Raw genomic sequence first — 22,281 nt, forward strand, 5'->3', positions numbered from 1 at the left:
AAGCTGATTCTGTCATATTCTTACGGAGGGATTTACCTCCACTTGACGGTGGCATACTTTACGGCGTGTCGACGCCACACATGCGACTCCCAGAACAAGGCAACATCACATTACTTTGAATGTCTTTTTCCGCCGCCTTCACGAAGGGGAAATCTCCAAGGGAAAAACCTCAGGAATCACAAGCACATATGGTTGATGATGTGCTGCGATATTGTGGTTTTGAAAGTCGGCGGTGAAAGTCGTTAGCGTCATCAAAAACGTATGTTTATACCTCGTTCCTCACCTCCCGTCAATGTTCTCGCGGGGGTGGCGATATTATCGTTATCAACATGCCAAAAAGTGCACCACAGTTCGGGGATTTTCTGAGCAGGGCAATCACTTTTAACGACGGCGCGTTTGTGCGGTGAAATATTTCGGTTTGACGGGATTTATCGATATTTGAAATTGATGATATGCAGCGGATTATGGTGATCGCTTGCGAAAGAGTTTTTTTTTTTTTTTGAGTGGGTTTGATGCGTCCCTGGAGTCGGTTTAAAGGGGGTTTTAATGTGACGTGTTACAAATAGCTTTTTTGACATACATTAGAAATCAAATGGATGGAAATGGAAAAAAAATGAATATGTCAAGGGGTTTCCAGCATCAAGAGCAACTGACCATTCCGAATTGAACTACCGTAAACCGGGGTAACATTGATAGAATTTGACTAAAATGGAATCGCAGAACTCAAATTTTATGTTTAATGTAAGAAAATAAAAAAAAATTTCGTAGTTCGATTATCCGAAGCCCCATACAAACCTTCGGGTGATCAAAACTTCGAATAATCGAGGCTTCGGATAATCGAGTCTGGACTATACCATCACATAGATTGTTTTTTTTAAGAAAAAGAACATTGTTTTTTATTTAATTAACTAAGTTTATTTGCTTTGGTTTACTCATGATTTTGGCCTCAATTTTTTTTAAATTAGTTTTGCTAATCGAGTTATTTCAAACCAAATTTGAAGCACGGGTTATTTTTTTCAACATTTTACACGCAATTTTATTCTGTTGAAAATTTCGAGATGGCATGATATTACTGCATAGCTGCCAACATATATTATGAAACAGTGTTTATTATCCGCGCTGCACCAAACCGAAGTGCGCATCACTTCTGTTGCGCGAAAAAATCTGTTGCGCCGAACAAAAATGTTGTGATTTTTGGTTAGCGTGTACATTAGCCTGTGGCGCAACAGGTTTGACAGGTTGCGCTCGTATTTTGATTTTTGTCTGCTTTTACAATACAAGGCTTTAACTGATACATTCTGAATCCGTTTACACTGTTTTCGAAGGTAACCTAAACTTTATTGCTTTGTCATAAAGAATACGCAAATGATTGCAAACTTTTTTTTCATGTTTTAAATCCAATATGTTTCTAGAATTTTCGTAAGAATTGGAAAAAATGATATAAGTTTTGAAAGAAATTTATTTTCACAAGATTTTAAATTGGTTAACCTGGTTTTTCCACTATTTTGGCAAGGCTGTTCAATTTGTTTTAAATATTTAAAAAGTTTAAATACTTTAAATACTTTAAATACTTTAAATACTTTAAATACTTTAAATACTTTAAATACTTTAAATACTTTAAATACTTTAAATACTTTAAATACTTTAAGTACTTTAAATCCTTTAAATACTTTAAATACTTTAAATACTTTAAATACTTTAAATACTTTAAATACTTTAAATACTTTAAATACTTTAAGTACTTTAAATACTTTAAATACTTTAAATACTTTAAATACTTTAAATACTTTAAATACTTTAAATACTTTAAATACTTTAAATACTTTAAATACTTTAAATACTTTAAATACTTTAAATACTTTAAATACTTTAAATACTTTAAATACTTTAAATACTTTAAATACTTTAAATACTTTAGATACTTTAAATACTTTAAATACTTTAAATACTTTAAATACTTTAAATACTTTAAATACTTTAAATACTTTAAATACTTTAAATACTTTAAATACTTTAAATACTTTAAATACTTTAAATACTTTAAATACTTTAAATACTTTAAATACTTTAAATACTTTAAATACTTTAAATACTTTGAATACTTTAAATACTTTAAATACTTTAAATACTTTAAATACTTTAAATACTTTAAATACTTTAAATACTTTAAATACTTTAAATACTTTAAATACTTTAAATACTTTAAAAACTTTAAATACTTTAAATACTTTAAATACTTTAAATACTTTAAATACTTTAAATACTTTAAATACTTTAAATACTTTAAATACTTTAAATACTTTAAATACTTTAAATACTTTAAATACTTTAAATACTTTAAATACTTTAAATACTTTAAATGCTTTAAATACTTTAAATTCTTTAAATACTTTAAATACTTTAAATACTTTGAATACTTTGAATACTTTTAATACTTTCGCTGCGAAAAGTACTTTAGATACTCTTAATTCATTAAATACATTAATTAAATCTTAAATAAAATAATTAAAATTAAGATACAAAAAAAGTCATAAAATACTTGGATGCAATTTTGAACAAGCCTGCTGTAGAAAAAAAAAGCAATGTGACACTAGATACCAATTATTATTTATGAAAATATCTTTGTTCCCTTAGGGTCTTTTCCGATTGGTGGTCCTTAAATTCAAAATTTGTTAAAAGCCAAAAAGAGCCTTATTTAATTATAGTTACAAAAAACGTTATGCAATGTATTCTTAATAGTTGAAAAACAAAATTAATTCAGAAAATTATGATGATTTATTTATCAACAAAATACTTAATTGAACTTTTTTCTGTGACGGATGTTTAAATTTCGGTAAGTTTGGTAAGTTTCGGCGCAAAATGTGCAGATCAGATGCCGAACATACTACCACAAAAAGTATGAAAAAATTAAAAGTTTCAAAACATTAAAAAATTCTAAATACGAAACGAAACTATTGGCACTACGCCCCCCGGGGCATGGCCTTCCTCTAACGTGGGATTTCTGCTCCAGCGCCTCTGACGAGACAGGAGAAACCGGGACCGACGTTTTACTTCACCATCCGATAGAAGCTCAGTGGATAAGGCGGGAATCGAACCCGCGTCTCATAGCATCATCGGGATCGGCAGCCGAAGCCGCTACCCCTGCGCCACGAGACCCACAAATTCTAAATACATACGTGCAAAAACGTGAGAACAGTATACACCTTACTGCACATTTTGCGCCGAAACTTATATTTATACCGAAATTCAAACGTCCGTCACAGAAAAAAGTTCAAAATTCCTCGATAGTTTGTATAAAGAACTCCATAATTTCGAACCATAATGAGTCAAAAAACGACGTACGCTTAGCAAATAAATGCTGACTACATGACGCCTCCTCATTTAAAGTTTTAACTAATTCATATGTAAAGCAATGCTTTTTCTCCTTCCTTGAACGACTAACGCCTCCAGGACAGACAGCTTCTCTTTGACTAACATGACACCCACATCTTTTCCCGCTCGTGTTCCTTCTTTCGCGCCAGTCATTTGACAGGTTGAATTTTCGACTGTTTGCGAAGCAGGTCTACATTTATCTCGATAACACGACTGTTAATTATACTGAACGCGAAGTTCGTGAAGGCATTCGTACTTGCTTTTTTTTGCCTCTAATTTTCCACCCAAAAACATCAACCAGGGGTTAACGAGGCGAAAGGGCAACGAGAAAACACGTGGTTTAACCCTTTTCCAACCCATCCTTCTAGACCCACGTGTTACTTTCGAATTTCAAACCCCTTTCCTCTTGTGAGCGTGGCGAGGAGTAGGTTTTTATCTTTCTTTGTGTGATAAATTTGGCGCTCTTTTTCACGCCTCGGAGCACTCCCACCATACGCGTGAAGCGTCGCGGTTTCAACGGTTGAGTGGCGTCGCGACGCCGTTCCACACACGTGGAATCGAATGCGAGAAAAAATGAATAATTTATTGGGATGCTGATGCTTCTAACGCGGGGTGTGATAATTTATTGGTTAGTTTGGGCTGATATGGGAGTCTCCTGGTGCGGGAAAAGTTTGGGAATTTAAGCCGCTGCGGAGGGCAATTAATCGTAAATTTTTAATTTTGGCTGGGACGAGTGGTGGATTTGGAACTATTTTGGGGACTGATGAATAGAACTTAGAATGACTTATGTACAGATAGACAACGCATTTTTTTTTAGTTTTTGAGGATTCCTTAAAGTTTTAAAGTTTGAATTGTACAGAGATTCTTTTCTTTAAGTGACATGAAATTCTTTTCAATATTTTCCAATTTGAAAACTTTTTTCCTTTAATTATTTATTATTATTATTTTTTAACATTAGAAAAGAAGAGTTTTTTTTTAAAGTATGTGTAGTCTGAAATTGTAATTATTTCCTAATTTTATGTCAAATTGGATGTCCGAATAAAAAACTATACAAATTATTGCAAAAATAGATTTAAAAACTTCTGAAGGAAAATTTAATGTACTTTTAGAATCTGCAAAAAACAGAAAGTTTTTTTTGTAGAGCAAAAAATTTCATTTTAAAGCTTAGTGTTTTATATAACCCCCTGGCCCCAGAATGAATCACACCAGCTTCCGTAATAATTAACACATTTTTAGGATTTCTAGCTCCGGAAATATATAGCCTGCTGTTTTTGCAGCGCAGCATCCTGCCCATCCTCCTCTTTCTCGTAAAGGATCACAAAGTTAATTAACACAAATAAATAAAACAAACATCCAGCGTTGCTCTTTCGCGGTTCCGCACCGCTAAACTCCCGGACTTTCATCGAATAAATTAAAAACCCCCGGCGAGATAACCCTTTTTCCGGCCAAAATTTACGTAGCCATCAGGCCTCTCAGCTTTTACGGCTTTATCAGTCTCGAAAGCGAAACTGGTGCAAATCACATTTTGAAATCCTTTTAATCAGCATGAGTTTCCGAGGGATAATTTAAGCGGCCAACAGGGCCGATAATCGAGCTCGTAACTCGCGCGCCCTTATCGGAGATTCCGCGGGACGGGGTCTGCCGCGGATCAGCGCCCGCGGTTTATGGGCCGATTAATTCGGGAATCTCTGAAGAAGTCAACCGAGCGAAAAGGGTTTGTGGAATTACATTCATTCGGAACATGTTGAATTGTTCCGACCTTCAGCTCTTCCTGGGAAGTTGAAAATTTTCCTTTACTTGCAACTGAGAAATTACTGGAAATAAGTTTTGTACCATCGAGTCGTAAGAATCGTTTACCCGGAATTGGTTCATATCAAGTGGTCATGCGAAAGTTTCCAGCTGCTTTCTGCAGATTTCAGCAATCTCGCTGACTCATGATCAGAAATAGATTTCGCGAACTCGTTATAAAGACATCCGTCAACGAATTACATCCATAACCAGTCAATCCACGATGGAAGACGCCAAGTTCCTTGCCGTGCTGTCGCTCGTCCGCCGTTCTCTGCGGATCGTGGGTGCGGACATTTTTGAGGAAAATTGGCGCCCAAATTTGCTGACTTTCCTGACGCTGGTTTCGATTTCTTTCTTTCCGTACATGGACTTGAGCTTCATGCTACAGCATACGGATTCGTTCAACCTGGTCTTCGAGGGAATATCCGTACTGGTCGCTGGACTCGATGCCTGGTTCGGACTGGTGGAGATCATCGTAAACCGGAAGGCGTGGGTCGCGCTCATGAAAGACGTCTCAAGTCGAAGATCTATGTACAAGTCGGCGAAGATCTCCGCGTTGTTTGACGAGTACTACGAACGGAACATCATGTTCTGCAAATTCCTGTACGGTGTGTACATGTCGACGTTCTCGTACTTTTTGCTTCCAGCGATTTTGCCCGATCCGGGTAAGTATAATCTACCGATACCAGCTACCATTCCTCACCTGGTGCCCGATACCAACAAGTTGTACTGGGTAATCTTCCTGATCCAGCTTTTAATGGTCGGCATTGCCCAGCATGTCCTGATCGCGCAATGTTCCTCGCTGATCATCGGGATCATGTCCGCTTGCTGTCAGATTCGAGCCCTGAAGATCAAGCTGGAAGATCTGAACGAGCAGATCAATGACCCGTCTGTCAAGCCGGACACCGTCCACGAATCCCTCGGTGAAATCATCTACCTTCACGCCTCTACCAAGGATTACATCCGGCTTTTGCAGCGCAAGGCAGCGATCGTCTACCTTTCGGTGTTTGTGACCTGCGGTGGCATCGTGTGCTCCTGTCTGAACGTGATCGCCGAGGATCTGTTCAACTCGGCCAACGCGCTCATGCTCGCCGGGACGTTCTCCGTGCTGGTCCACTGCTTCTTCGGCAACACGCTGCTGATCGAGAACGATAGCCTGCCGGATGCGATCTACGCGATCGATTGGTACAAGCTCCCTTTGGTGGATCAAAAGGCGTTCAAGTTCTTGCTGGCTAACGCTCAACCTGACGCGGCCCTGCACGGAATCCTGATGCCGTTGAACATGGGAACGTTCATATCGATCATGAAGGGCGCGTTTTCATACTACTCGATCCTCAGCAAGGAGAAGGCCAAGTAAGAGCCTTTAGACCGTTAGTCGTTATAGTTACACTGTTATTAATAAAATTTCGCAGCAAAGTTCCTAGCATTTTCCATTGTATCAAGAACGTAGCAGTAGTGAAATTCCAAATTTGTTATAAGCTAACAAGGTTACCAACTTTAAATTTTAACTCAAAACACGCACAGTTTGACACCGATTGTTATCAGACCATCAAGGCCAAATTCGAGTACTCTTCTCTACTCTACTCTACTCTACTCTACTCTACTCTACTCTACTCTACTCTACTCTACTCTACTCTACTCTACTCTACTCTACTCTACTCTATTCTACTCTACTCTACTCTACTCTACTCTACTCTACTCTACTCTACTCTACTCTACTCTACTCTACTCTACTCTACTCTACTCTACTCTACTCTACTCTACTCTACTCTACTCTACTCTACTCTACTCTACTCTACTCTACTCTACTCTACTCTACTCTACTCTACTCTACTCTACTCTATTCTACTCTACTCTACTTACTAACTTAAAATGAACGTCCATAAACTGTTTAACTAAAGACTCTTGAATCACCGTTCCATCCCCTTCCAATTCCAATGATCCTCATCCACACCGCATTGAAACTGCAAACCTTATTGATGACAAAACACCCCTGAGTTCGTCCCGTACCGTCCCCAGGCACAGATCATTAACCGATAATAATCAATCAACGGCTCAATGAAGCGTACGCTCGGAGAATCTTCCGCCTTTTCTCCGACGTCACCGAACCTTGACCGACGGACGGTCGGTCACCCATCCATCCGGGCATCGCATCGCGGAAGCGAAATTGAAATCGAACTGTCAAAACATGTAAACACAAGTGATTTTTTTTTTGTTTCGTTGTACTTTTTTGGTTGCGGAAAGGTTGACTGCTGACGCGTGTGGGACATTAGATGGGTGCGTGTGAGTGAGTGAGTGAAAGCACTCGTCACGCATCACATATCACTCATCATTTTTGCTCACGCACCAGGATCTCATAAATGGGTGTATTGTTCGGGCGTTCGTGCGGCCTGCTGTGATTGTCTCGAAGGGGACATAAATAAAATTGAAAATGTGAAAAATTGAGGAAATATTATTTACACACGTGGTGGTGTATCGTCGCAAACGAGCGGCTTTGAATGACATTTATCTTTGAGAAAATTGCTTTTTTTAACGGGCTTTGGATCATTGAGAACGGGAAACAGTTTTGTTTTAAAAAATCAATATCTTTAAAAAGCTTTCTGGTGCAAAGCAAACCCCTATACAAAATATGCCAAAGTTTAGCTTGTAAGGCCGACATAAACATGAAACGGCTTGATTGTTTTTGTTTTGCATGCTGAGAACTCAGCATTATTTTGGCAGACGAAACGCTTTGGAACAGGAACTATTGATAGATCAAAAAAAAGAAAAAAAATAGACACACCGTCAACTGACGCATCGAGACTACAGTCTATGTAGGGAAAACAGTTTTTAAGGAATTTAAAAGCTTCAAATTATTAATCAAAAATATCAAAATATAGATCAATAACCTGGTCCCAATTCGCCCCATGTGTCCCGATTCACCCCAGATGACGGCACGCATTAAACATGCACATACACATTTCAAAACTTATTTTTTAGATTTAAGAATAATGCAAATAGACGAAGTTCATTCCATTCCTCGTAAAAAGATTCCCTTAACCACTGGGAAAACTTTTCCAATTTTCTTATTAATCGTTTTTTATAACATTTCACGAATGATCGAAATCGAAAGACGCTCTTCCACAACATCTTAAGGCAGACTTGCATTTCCAAATTTCCAGTTAATGAGTACCTTACCCACTTTAGGCTTCCTCGAAAAAAAAACGTCCCAGCAGGGGAGTGACACTCAAAAAATGTATTACGTTTATTGCCCAATAAGCGTTCGTTCCCCACTCATTTATTTCCAAATTTTATTTTCATGATTTCCATCAATAAATCTGGACAATATTGCCTGCTCCACACCGCGCCAATTCAGAGACAATCGTGAGGATTTTCCGCGCCCCTGTCAGAATCACCGGATGGCCGGAAGACGCGGAACGGTGGATTTTCTACCCGGCACTCAAAAGAATAAATAATAAGCATTTCCTGGTTGACTTTTTACTGGGGAAAGTGCGTCGATTCGCGGCATCGGTGAAAATCGGTGGCGATACACTCTAAATTTTAAATTGTCGGTGGTTTGCATAGTATTTAAAAAAAACAATGTTTTAACTCGACATCTGTCAAACTTGACGTCAGAAATTCCGTCAGAAACAAAAACCGCCTAGTTTCATTTTATCGTGTAGCCGCGTTTTAAAACTTCTTCAACCGCGTGCTCACGGTAGCGGAAAGGAATTCAATTACGAATTCAGGACAAATCTATTAAATTTTACGATAATGTACATCCTTTCTGGTGCTGCTCTGCTGGTGGTTTTCCCCCGTCCTTTGATGGTGCAAAATCTAGCAAAAAAAGAAATCCCTGGCCCATTGTTGAAAGATGATGCCGCCGCGCGAGGGGATAATCTTTGATGGGAGATGTTGGCCAGCTCGGCAAGGTTGAAAGAGATGGGAAGCATTATCTGCGAGGTAATATTTCATTTTAAATTTTAAAAATCACCGATATATTTGTGCCAAAACGTGCACTCCGGTACGCGAAATTGTGCGCTCCAAAGCCGCCAGATATTGCTTTTCTTTCATCAATATTACAGTGGAGATAAATCGGAAGTAAATCCCTCTCGATTTTTCCTCCCTATTTCGGCGGGGTTTTGCTAGGTTAGGAAGATTTTGCCCAACAAAAGATGACAGTTTTGAGCAAGAAAAGCCGAGAGTTATTATTCTTCAATTTGGGATTTGCTTTATATCGGTTCGAGATGCGTAGTAATGAATAATTTTAAGAGCACATATAAGGAAAACTACATCAAAGAACAAATTAATTTATGTAAATGAGGATACTTTTGAAAGAAAACTATTGTGGAGATGGAAACTACACCCTCATCTAAAAACATTCAGTTTGCGTCAAAACCAAACTTACTCAAGAATAAGTTCAGATGCCACACGTCAGATTCAGTGAATTTGCGATAAATTCTTTGAGAAATACTCGCAAATCAATAAAATGGTCGAATTATGATTGTGCGTGTACGCGTTCAAATTGCCAGAGTGACAGTTTAACATATTGCCAGTTTGACATATTGACATTATGACAGTTTAACATATTGATAGTTTGGCATATTGACAGTTTGACATATTGACAGTTTGAAAGATTGAAAGTTTGACCGATTGACAGATGACACCACATCAGTACTTTACCGTAATTATCAAGACCTCTAACAATAACATTACCCACCAAGTATATTCTTGACTTGAAACCAAAACCTTCAAAAACGTTGTCTAATACAACCTATTTGCTCTCTCCACCCTCAACAAAAGCCCAAGATTATCACTTCATTTCGCCCTTACTCCTAATCACATATCGTCTATCACTCGCTGAATCCGCCGGAGAAAAGGCAAAACGTCAAAAGTGAGATGATTATGTTTACTTTAATGACAAGTCATTAATAAACATACCGCACGCCACACCGTGACGTCGCGCCGTCTTTCCGTCAGTTACATGACAAGTCCTAAGCCTGCCTGGATTTGCCGTCGCGGAAGAGCAAATTAAAAGCAAATAATCCGGTTGGCGTGGCGTGGATTTGCCGGTGATTTCTGGAACGATGTCTTTCCGCGAGGAAAGGTGTTATTTGTTTACAATTAGGTTATGAGAAACTGCGATATTAAACACAACATTCCCGAGTGCCTCTGACGGCACATTGTTGTGACAGCTACTCTGCTTTTTTTTCTTTGCGATCCTGATTTGAACTAATTTGTTTGATATTTTTTCAATTTATTAAAAAAGCAGTGTCACTGGAACTTTTTTTTCTCAATTTAAAATAACCCCTTTTGTCATGCCCAAATTAGGGTACAAAGAAAGGGGTTAAATGCAAATCAGTGACTACCCGGAGCAGATCAGATGTCACCCCGTGACGGAAGGGGTAAAAAAAAGGTTAAGGAGCTACTTCTAAGATGCCGCTTCGGAGCAGATGGTCGCAATTTTTATCACTTTTTCAAAGGAAATTTTATGTTTTCATTATGGCACCTTTGACAGTTTCCGAAATTGGGAATAATACATGCTTTTTTTAAACTGTCAAAGTAGACAATAGATTGACAGTTTGGCAGATTGAAAAAATAATGACACAGAACTAGACATAGAAGAACTTCTACGTGCCAAAAATCTCTTTTTTAAAACTTTTGGGTCCTAGATGAATCATCTTAGATCACCGTGCTTCAAGCTGTCCACAACTATTTTAATGTCAACAATAAACCACTTTTACTGCCGCACAAAACAGACATTCCACCACGTGGTCGTACGCTACTGTCCTCTAGAGGACAGAATAAAACGTCTTCATTTAATCCCGCAACCGGTCGTAATTTGCGCGATTTGAAAAGGAATTTTTAATTACGCACGTGGTACTGGTTGTCCCCTAGATGGCGGTAAAAGCCTACTTTGTCCGCGCGGAAATGTTTTGACATTAATCAAATTAGATTGATCCTTTTTTTCGCCCGGCTAAGGAGGCCTACTGGGATGAGTCTCATTAACCACGGACGATAAAATTCGAATAAAATTTTTCCACTCTGGTTTCGCGGCGTGGACATCCGCGGGGCCGTCAAGAAGAAAGCGAGCCCGAGTAATTAAATCAATCTCATTTGAATTCCTTCCGTTATGGCGAACCGTCGTAAAATCTTATTTATGTCAGAGGCTTTTTTTTTGCTGTTGCTTGTTTCACTCAAATTTCAAAAGGAAAAAGCGTAATTCACAATCTTGTTAATCGGAATTATCCTGATCACTCCTAGGAGAAGAGGTTTTTTCCTCCTCTGAGCGACCCCTCGTTAAACCTGTAAAACCATGACGGTTGAGTGTATGGTGAGGCTTTTTTTTCTTGCCTGAGCAAAATAAATTGCAGTATTATGTGCGTTTAATTACAGGACGAATTGATGGCACACGGACGACGACGTCGAGACGCCACTTGAGAATATGCCCGAAAATTACACAATTTTAATGGGCGACGATTAAAAGCTATAGACGGAAGGAAGGTATCCTTAATTTTTTTCGGAATGAATTGAAAAATAAAGACGTTTGGTTCAAAGTCTGCCATTATGGCTTACGACTGAAATATCTTTAAAACGCTATAATAAGTTCTGTTTGCAAGAATCAGGTAGATCTACTAAACGTGTAACTGACAGTTATCTCACTACACCATTATGGCATCCACTGTAAAACTTAAATCCTCATTCCTCCAAAAACAACCTTTCTTTTTCAATTCACTCGAGCATAAACACACAGATAACCCAGGTCCGAAACTCACTCCACTGTCGCAAAATTGAAAACAAATCCCGAATATTATTTATTCGCAAAAAATGCTAACAACGTGCCATTTATTTACTCCTTTTGCGCACACGTTGGTTCCACTCTCTTATCGCAGAGGAAAAGTTGGATTTTTCCAGCTCATGAAGTGCAAGTGTCGGCGATGGAACGAGAAAAACTGGTCCCCAGGGATTTACCGTTCGGTTTATGAAAAACGGCTCCACGTGGGAGACTGTCTAAATCAATACCATCTTTCAATAAGCTAGATTTAGCTTGGCAATAAATCAGTTGGGCTTGGAATTCATTTCTTTTGTATAATGGATCGGGTTTTTGAAAGGTCATGTGTGAGAATTTTGAAGCATTGACAAAGTAACAAACCGTTCAAGACCGTTTATTTTAAACTTGTTGGCGTTTTATTAAAATATTAGATATTGTTCAACAAACTCGGAAAACTAACCTAACAAGCTAATCAAACGAGTCAAGTGTAAAACTTATTCATGACTCGTTTTATAGCAACCTCAGCATTGTTTTACCAACCGAATCACTGAAGTCAACCGCGAAATGTGCCTCGCCAGCGACCCCTTTCCGAAACTTTCCACTCATTTCCCTCTGGCATCAAATTCCGCGGAAATGTCACCCGCGGTTTGTCCTATGCCGACACTTTCCTTCCTGGCCGTAATGAAAACTTTTAATTACGATTTCAACCACCCGTATCCCCGTCCAATTCCGTGGGCCCACGCCATAAAATCAGATCTGATTACAAATCGCGGTGACAGCGAGTGTCCACCCCCTCGTGCGTGCGCCTTTCGTTTTTGACAGCTCCGAGGGGCTTGTCACACGCGTTTCGTTTCCTTAAAACTGACGCCTCATCAAACCAAACGGGAGTGAATTTATAATGAGCGCGCCAATATTTGGTTAACCAATTTGTGTCACTTGGAATGGACGCGTGGGTAACCCTTTTCGAAGGGCTTGCCATCTCAGTGAAAGTGCAAACAAAACCATAAAGATCTGGCGGAAATATGATGCCACTTTGAAATCACGACGGAAAAAAGGTGCCAAAAGGGTTGAAGAGGCTGTCAAAGCCAGGAATCGGAGCTGTTGTGTTAGAAAAAAGGAGGAAGGCCGAGAGGGGGGTTCAGGCAAATAATGGTAATGAAATAAAGTCGCAATAACGATGAAGACGACATGATTGCGTTACAGTTTATAACCGGAGTCAAAACGTGAGCTGATGTAATCCACAAATTAAGACACTGATTTTAAGGAGGGCTTGTTTTGTTAGCTAAAAAGCTAACCTTTAGGAAAAAATGTTTCAAATAGCTGTTCCAAATACAGTCGACTCTCTGGTTATCAATATCCAAGGGACCGTCGAGGAAGAGAATCATCACTTTACAGAACGATGCAAAATGAAGACTTGATTGAAAATATGTTTTTCTTGGTACCCAGCTATGGGAGGGAATCATGGCAACGTCCAGCAAACAAAAACAAACTAATGTCAAACACCCTTCAAAGCTTCGTTTCGCAAAGAAAAATGTCTATGCAAGCCATGAGATAGTGACAATATTGACACCCGGAAGAGATTTTTAAAGCAAACAGAATCCAAGGGACCGTCGAGGAAGAGATCCTTCAAGCAAGAGAAAATATCGAGGAATAAAGCCAATCGAAGTATGCAGTTTGAAGTTCAGTCCCTTCATCTTCACCTTCATCGATAGATGGAGCAATATTGATATCGAGAAGATCGACAGCCAGAGAGTCGACTGTAGCAGTGTTTATTGATGATACTTACATACCTTACCCAACATAAAAAAATACTCTATTTTGAATAAATCTTAATTAGGGCAATATTCCTATATTTTTTCTAAGTTAAAGTTATATTTTAACGTTATTTTATTTCAGAAATTTGATAATTTTAACAAAGATTTTAAGGCCCTATTTAACTATTAAAAAAACAATATCTCGACGTCATCGTGCTATCTTGTCGCACCCACCATTTCGACGTTCCGAGAAAAACTGTTTTTAATGTTTGACCTTGAATAAACAAAAACGAAAGCACGCAATGCAAACAATAACAAACAAACAATGTCCCGAAGTTTGATTGAAGTTAGTTGCCAGAGTCCCGAGTTATAATTACACATGTTTACGGTAGTCTAACGTGCGTCAAACGCGTTCTGACCTGAAATCCCTTTGGACAGTTGTCGCACTTACATCAATTTTCAGGGAGTGACAAGATAGCACGACAAGATTGAAACTACTTTCAAATGTAAAGTGACAAAAATGCACGGAGTTTTTTCGGATTTCGTTGAATATCTCAAGATTGAAATCCAAATCGGGGATCTGTGAAGGTCAAAAGGTGAGCTGCACAAAATGACGTATTCAACTCAATTCGGCTCAAAATGCACGTACGACAAGTTAGCACGACGGCGACGATCTGAAAGCATACAAATATCGAAAACAATCCAAGCATATCGCTATCATCTGTGCAAACAAACAAATTAATTAGAACACCCCGAATAAATTCATAACCCAATCGTTGGCACTACCCTTTTCTGTTTACAACAGTTGTAAATCCAGAACACAAAGGATTTATTCGTGTCCCCTATTTTCTCGTAACAAAAGTAAACAAACTTTCACTTCCGCCAAACTGTCACCGGGAAAAACTTGTTAGTAAACAAAGCGAAGCAATAGCCCTGCAGAGCTGCCAAACTGTAATCAAAGTTGGCATCGTAAGATTCCCTCTTCAAGGAATTCTCCTTCCAAGAAAAAAGCCGAAAGTCAAGGACCACTTGATTGAATTTCCGGCGGAGCCTTCCGCGACGCCTACTGCGACGACATAAATCTCCCGCCCGGAAGCCGCACTGACTTATTGCTTAAGAATCGCTGATTGGAATTTCCAACAATGAGCCCTGCGTTCGCAATATGTGTCCCATCCCAAGACATCTCAATGAGAAAGAAAGTGGAGAAGAATGGAATTATTCGATTATTTATTTATTTCGCGAAAAGACGGGAAACTATACTTTTCCACCGAATCAAAAGAAGATAAATCTGAGTCGAGGACAAGACACCAGCCCAGCAGATTGCTCACTCCTGTCTGGCTATCCGCAAGCAATAAGGTGGCAGCACGGTTTGATTTATGCCGCGCTCGAGTGCCTAATTCAGGCAGTGGTGCCAAACGTGGAGGAGAAACTTTTTTCGTAGGGGAAGGGGAGGTAGGCAATTTGGTTTGGTGACATGTCCTTAAGCCTTGGATGTCTCCGAAGGAATTTCAATCAGTGCTAAAATTGAAAAGAAAAAATACGAAACAAATTAGTGCCGATTTATAAGTCAAGCGGAAACGTAGAAAAAATAAAAAAAAACAAAGGAAAGGGGTGCCAACTGCATGCACCAACTGTTACCATTCAACCCTTTAGCTTGTGCAAAGAAAATCAACATAAAAAATACTCTGCTTGATACTAATTAGCAATTCTACGCCACCTTTTTCTCGAATAAATCATATCTGCTTCTGTTTTGATTCAGATTTAGACTATTTTTTCTAGCTTGAAGGTGATTTGCATACAGATTGACTTCTTTTAAATTTTCTTGTGTTCTTGTTTTAAAATGGAGGAGATCAGTGTATGAAGAAATGTTACACTTCTAAGCATTTTGCACAAAAAAAAATAATTTGCGCAAAATGCCCATTATAAAAAAAAATTTGTGGATTGTTTTGATATAATTAACCAAGTTTTGATATATTTGGGTTGCATCTCTAAACGATTGGGGTGAATTTTCATACTTCTCTCACCCCATATGTCATCATCCAATTTCTCCGCAAAACACATGCACTTTACAATCCCTATAATTTAAAATTTGCCCAATCTAATCTAATCCATGTGGCCAACAAACGTCAAACCACCGCAATTGAATTTCCGCTCGTCCAAAAATTAGACCCTATAACAAATTCCATCGCGCGGTCCCTTTCGTCACATCTGTGTCCATCAAAGGGAAATATCGGGAAAAAAAAATGAAAACATATCCATTACCTCTCTCCAGCAAAAGCAAAAAAAGATTGAGTTTTGATCCGAAATTGATTTCGACATGTCAAAAGAAAGTATCAATCCCCTTAGGTTTAAAAAAACAATGCAATGTCAATCCGCAAAAAAAACTGAAAATATACCCCTCCAAAAGAGAAATGCTTAAAAGTCCATTTATTGGCCCCGTATGATTATGGGCTGATGTGGCATCAAATTACGTCCCTTTACTTCGACTCCTCCGATGAGGGTGTATTAAAACTTAGTCAAGAATGTCACCGCGAAAAAGGCACTCGCGATTAGATTTTAGAATCGCGATTTTATGATAATTTTATTGAGTTTACCAGGGTAGCGCTTTTATCGTAGCAGATTTTCCCTTTTCTGGTGTCGATATTTTAACGGTGGCATAAATTTTGTCTTCATCAAACTGGAATTGCGCTGTAATTTTCACCTTCTAAGCATGAGTAATGAGATAAGAGTTTAAGCCTTTTTATGGGCGGTTTTGGGCGATTGAAGGAACCATTAGATCAAATTTTATGGGAAAAGTATGATAATTACGCAGATTTTTTCAAAGAATATTTGTAAGAGACCATTCATAAACAAACCACGTGGACGCACTTTTTGTATGGATCTTAGAGAAAATCCTAGCTCTATTCCTGTACGAAGCCCTCGCAAATATTTCACTTCGGATGAATATCGAATCTTATCAACGCTCCATATTTGTTAAAATTTTTGTCAAATTTTGCTAAGATGCTGATGTAATTTGCATATAAACATTTAGTTTTAACATTTCTTTTATTTAGCTGTCTTTTATTTTATGATAAAACATTAATCATGCTTAGTCAGCCAGAGAGTCCATTGTAATAAAAAAAATTTAATAGTAAATCTTCAAAAAATTAAAATTTCAAACAATAATTTTCTAGACCTGAATTTTTTACTAAAATAAATTTAACCACATTATTTACTAGTTATAAATACCCATCCAGAATGCCGTTACCTAAAAACCATTTTTTTTTTTAGAATTAACAATTCCAAACAAATGTTTTAAGTTTTATTTTTTATGAAAACAAACAATTAAACCAAAACCAAAACCAAAACCAAAACCAAAACCAAAACCAAAACCAAAACCAAAACCAAAACCAAAACCAAAACCAAAACCAAAACCAAAACCAAAACCAAAACCAAAACCAAAACCAAAACCAAAACCAAAACCAAAACCAAAACCAAAACCAAAACCAAAACCAAAACCAAAACCAAAACCAAAACCAAAACCAAAACCAAAACCAAAACCAAAACACCCGCATACCCAAATACCCATTTAACCAGTCTACCAATTAACCAAATTTAATTTAATTTAGTCTTTAGTTTTGGCTGATTTTAGCGTGACGTACTTTATGGATGAAGCCTTAATCAAATACCCAAATACCCACGCTGGCGTTGGTCCACGCTCCATACAAAAAAGTTTTTTTTTTTGTATGAAAACAATTTTTGGGTCCTAAAATAAAGCTTAAATTGCTGATTTTATTATTTACAGCAATAAAGCTTATTTTTCTGAGTACAGTGACCCTTTGTACGACCACTTAGAGCTTAAAATGGATTTTTAAATCAATTATGAAAAATTAACCTCGCGGTCATTCTTGACAAAAAAGATCTAAAAAAAAGTGTTCACGTGGTTTGTGGAAGGTCCTTACGTAATAATGGAAAACAAAGACTTAGTAAATTTTTCATAGACCAATTTTAAAACGCTTAGCGGGACGTATAAAAAGACCTGAGGGCTAGCCTGAGGGCCGTAGGTTGGATAGACCTGTTTAAATCGTCATAATCGCATGCATAAATCCAGAGTGTTGTATGCTATGCCAGAGCGCATACCTTCTGGCTGTTAACAATGGGGACCGCCAACAAATATTAATACGCCTGAATGATACTCCCCCAAAACTCACATTGCATTATACATTGCGTCCAACTCGCACGCAAGTTTTTTCAGTCGTCTTTTCCAGACACCTTCACAACAAAACGTCCCATCTGTCTGCCCGATCTGACTGTCATCGTCGCCGATCAAAATTTTGGTTCTCGTTCGCCGCACACCGCCGCAATTTTTCCTGGTAAATTCCGTTTTGCTACGGTGATAAATTAGTTCCGAAAAGTGCGCCCGCCGCTCGAGCAGGTACCAGCTTCCGAACCCCACGATGAGTGACATCGAGGCCAAATTCTTCGTGAGGGCGTTCCTGCGCTTCCTGAACGCCCAGCTGGAGCAGCCCAACTTTAGCTCAGATTCCCGCGAGTCGCTCGAGGTGGCCATCCAGTGTCTGGAGAATGTGTACGAAATTCCGCCGGCGGCTGGCGGTGCAGGGGAATCGGCGCCCGCGGACGACGACGAGGCCAACCCGCTGAACCACATTGACCTGTTTGAGGTTTACCGGAGTGCATTTACCAACGTTTCGACGGAACGGAAGGCGGAAGCGGAAACGCTCAAGAACGAGGGCAACCGGCTCATGAAGGAGGAAAAGTACCAGGAGGCACTCAACACGTACGGCAGGTTAGTCGTGGTGGATGTTTGCCCAAGTGCAAGATTTTTATTCTTGCCTTTCTTTCTGCTGATTGTTATTTATATGAGTGTGATAAAGCCGTATTTCTTGGGATGAGCTGGCTTCTGATAATGATAAAGCAATATTACATGGTGCTTATCAACAGTGAATTCATTTAAATGTAAATTAATTATTTTTTAATTAAAAATTCTTCTTTGTTCTGCAGAGCCATCAGCCTGGACGCCACCAATCCGGTGTTTTACTGTAACCGTGCCGCGGCCTACAGCCGGCTCGGTGACTACCAGCGTGCCGCCGACGACTGCCGGATGTCGCTGCGGTACGATCCGAACTACAGCAAAGCGTACGGCCGCCTAGGGTTGGCCTACTCCAAGATGAACAAGAACGAGCAGGCACTCGAGGCGTACCAGAGCGCCCTGCGGATCGAACCGGACAACCAGGACTACAAGAACAACATGAGCGTGACCCAGCAACGGTTGGAGGAGCTACGAGCTGCCCCCGGGGGAGCCGGTGCCGTTGCCGGGGCAGGACCTGCCGCTGCAGCAGCAGCCGCGGCCGCCGCCGGAGGAATGCCGAATCTGGGCGCTGGAGGACTCGGCGGAATCGACTTTGCTGCCGCCCTCAACAACCCCGCATTGGTCAACATGGCCACCCGAATGATGAGCGACCCGTCGATCCAAAACATGTGAGTAAACGCCCTCAAACCACGAAAACCTCACAAAAATATAACGAAATTCCCCCTCCACAAGGTTGGGCCAACTGTCCGGCATGAACAACGTGGACGCCCTCCTCGAGACGGGCCGCCAGCTGGCCATGCAGATGAGCTCGCAGAATCCGGACGTGTTTGCGAACGTGATCCGGCAGATGGAGCAGAGCGGTGTGACCCCGCCCGGCGCCGGACCGGCCTCGGAAAACCCCGACGACAACAACCAGCCCCCGCCGGCGGCGGATTCTTAAGTGGCCAAAACGAAACAGAAAAACAAACATCCGCACGCCACCCGCACTGTTGTTGTAGGCTTGCTGAAACCCTTAAGGTTTTGTTTTTTTTTTTCGATTTTAAAACTTTTGCTATGTTAATTTATTCGAAGTAATTTAACCGATTTGTGTGAAGAGAACGGACCTAGAAATTGTGCGGCGAGAATAGAGTTATTTTAAACGAGTGGGTGGCGTGGCCAACGGATAGAGGATTCCCTTTTGTGGCGAGGACACCAACAAGTGTGGCAATGATTCAGCAAAATTGACGATTTTTCGTTTAAATACATAGCAATGAAGTCAATAAATCTTATCCAACGGAAATAAATGTAGTTGTTTCGTTTTACGGAATTAAACAAAATATTAAATGCTTGAGCACTTTGAGCCTTTGGTGTTGAGGGGACATTCAAAACTAAGTGGACATTTAAGGTAGGAAAGCGGAGTTCGAAAGGGGTTGTTGCTGTTTACGCCCGGAAAGAAGGCATAAAGCGGAACATGCTAGATTTTCTGTACAGCTAACTGTACTTATTTGCTTGAAAGCTATAAAAATCAAATCCAGATTTATAGCATGCTGAATGCTTTGGTTTACTAAGAGCTGCGAGTGAATTTCAGTGCTGGCCATCAGAGGTAAACGCACGCTAATTTAAATAAACAGTGGCAAAATGGCCAAACACCACCTATTCACGAATTTTGTTGTTTAATATCTAGAATTTTTATATTATTTTTTAATTTGACTCAAACTTTGTAGGTGCCTTCCCTATGAACAAAGAAGTAATTATGTGTCATTGGTTCACTCATAAAAGTCTACAATTTTGGCAGCTGTTCATACAAAAATGGTACGGAAATATTCGAAAATCTGTAACTTATCAAGGATTTTGTTTGATTCATTTGGTTTCTTCGGCAATTTTGTAGGTATTACTGGGGACTATTCATAAAAAAGAGGTACACGGTTTTATTCTTTTTTATTTTGTTATTAACTATTTTCCACCAAAATTCCTTTACTATTTTCACAAAAATTAAATTTTGCCGACGAGTCATGATTTTTTAAAGTGATTTTTGTAAAAAATAGATCTTGTACTGTGGCAAATGGGCAGTATGCATGATTGCTGAGAGTCGCAGGACTCTCGCCCTTTGCTATTAGTAAGTATCCAGCAAAGCAAAGGGTATAGCATGCATTTGATACTGTCAACTCCCATTCGGCTGTGTTCTCGTCGCTGTCATGTTGTAAACTGGAGCCGAGGGAGGTCCTGTTGTGAATTCTAGTTGGAGGTGGTCCGAAGATCATTGAAGAAGGTAGAATTCGCCATCACCCAAGACACGAAGGCACGAAGGATAGACCATGTCTTGGAGGGTGAAAGGATGATAGGATTTAGTGATAATACCACAATTTAATATTTGTCTTTCTCTCTTATTTCAGACAAAATGTCTGGTCCGAATCCAAGGTGTTGCAGAAATCTTCCACTATAGATCAAGAAGTCTTCCTTCTATCATTTCCTGTATTTTGAAAAAGGTGATGCGCCGAATGTGGACATATAGTTTATCACACTTACTCCATATGGTGTGAACGTGAAATGCTGTATGTTTGCAATTGGTGCATTGTCTTTATTCAAAACAAGCTAGATTTTCCCTATTATTTTAAGATAAAATTTAGTAAAATCTATCTATCTATTTTTTGCTATTGCTATAACTTGTCCCTTACTTCACAAACTTTAAGTACTCTATTCTTCAATCTTGGAATCGCAATACATTATTGTAGAAACGTAACTGCTGGTTATGGTAAGAAATTTGGGCATAACTGTTATTAATACGATTAAAGGTACGTTCAATCTGTTTTATTATATATATTAACTATTCTAGTTTGCTTGTCCTGTCCCATATTTCACAACTTCAGTTGTTTTCTTGTAAACTTCTCGTTACAAGTTGGTAGTTCTGTCTAGTTGCAAAATAAGGTTTCTTTATTCTTTCTTTCTGTGTTAGTCTGTTATTCAATGTTCGATTTTATTTTACATTGTACTTATCCCATTTTTTCTTTTTTTTTTCTCTTTCATGTACCTTGCGAGCATACGATGACCGAAAAAGTCATTGTATCAGCCAACACACGTGTATTTTTCGCCGTGGTTCAGTGATAATAAGGCGAAGAAAGTAGACGAAGATTCCGCATGAAGAACATAGCGGAAATTATGTGTTAATTGCACAATGGATGAAGGTTTGAAGTTGACACTATCAAAAGGGAATGGTAAGATGCAATAGTAATATTGCTAGGTTTGATAGTGTCAAAAGGTAAGATCAAGGAATAAGGATTATATGAAACTATATTGTCATAATTATTGTATTCACTGAAATATCTATCCGCTTTCTACCCCCAATGTGTCCTGCACTGGGGGTGCCTGGGGTAACTTCGAGTTGACCTGGGCCGCCCGAGGAATTATGTCGTAGGTGGCTCGTGTACAGGTTCACTCACCTCTCCTCGCGGCAAGGTTTTCCGTAGGTCTACACTCGAACATGCAACATGGGACAGCATGAATCTTCAGCTGAAGCCGGACGAATGTATTCCGAAATTACAGAATTACAGAATTACAGATTTTTGTAAAAAATAGATCTTGTACTTCAAATTTATTGACCTCATTTTGTTGTGTATAATCGAATTCGAAAAGTACTTTACATTTTTTGATTAGGTGCACCGTTTTCAAAATATAGACATTCAATGTTAAATTTTGTCCGATAAATTCCGTTTTTTTTAGCAGGCCAAGGGCGAATGATGCTGATGATACCTCTTCAGTTGACGCTCAGGCGAGGAACATCCTGGAAGGAGCGTCACTGACTATGTCCGTAGTCCTGTTAGATCATTCTT

At 39.1% G+C, this 22,281-nt stretch overlaps 3 protein-coding genes across 3 annotated transcripts in view; all 3 read left to right on the plus strand.

The window, feature by feature from the left end:
* The window catches only part of LOC120423295 (acyl-CoA Delta-9 desaturase), a 107,085-nt gene that overhangs the window by 66,306 nt on the left and 18,498 nt on the right, over positions 1 to 22,281 (plus strand). The gene's annotated exons all lie outside the window — the stretch shown is intronic.
* Positions 5,384 to 6,517, plus strand: LOC120423307 (uncharacterized). Its single transcript, XM_039587072.1, has one exon. The coding sequence runs from the start codon at positions 5,384 to 5,386 to the stop codon at positions 6,515 to 6,517; it is 1,134 nt and encodes a 377-aa protein (XP_039443006.1).
* On the plus strand, positions 17,947 to 19,758 carry LOC120423300 (small glutamine-rich tetratricopeptide repeat-containing protein alpha). The gene is made up of 3 exons (XM_039587064.2): positions 17,947 to 18,451; positions 18,667 to 19,143; positions 19,208 to 19,758. Exons 1-3 carry the CDS (start codon positions 18,102 to 18,104, stop codon positions 19,413 to 19,415), a joined length of 1,035 nt encoding a protein of 344 aa, XP_039442998.1. The 5' UTR covers positions 17,947 to 18,101; the 3' UTR covers positions 19,416 to 19,758.

Source organism: Culex pipiens, chromosome 1 (genome assembly GCF_016801865.2).
Source record: "Culex pipiens pallens isolate TS chromosome 1, TS_CPP_V2, whole genome shotgun sequence".
In the NCBI taxonomy this organism is placed as follows: Eukaryota; Metazoa; Arthropoda; class Insecta; order Diptera; family Culicidae; genus Culex; species Culex pipiens.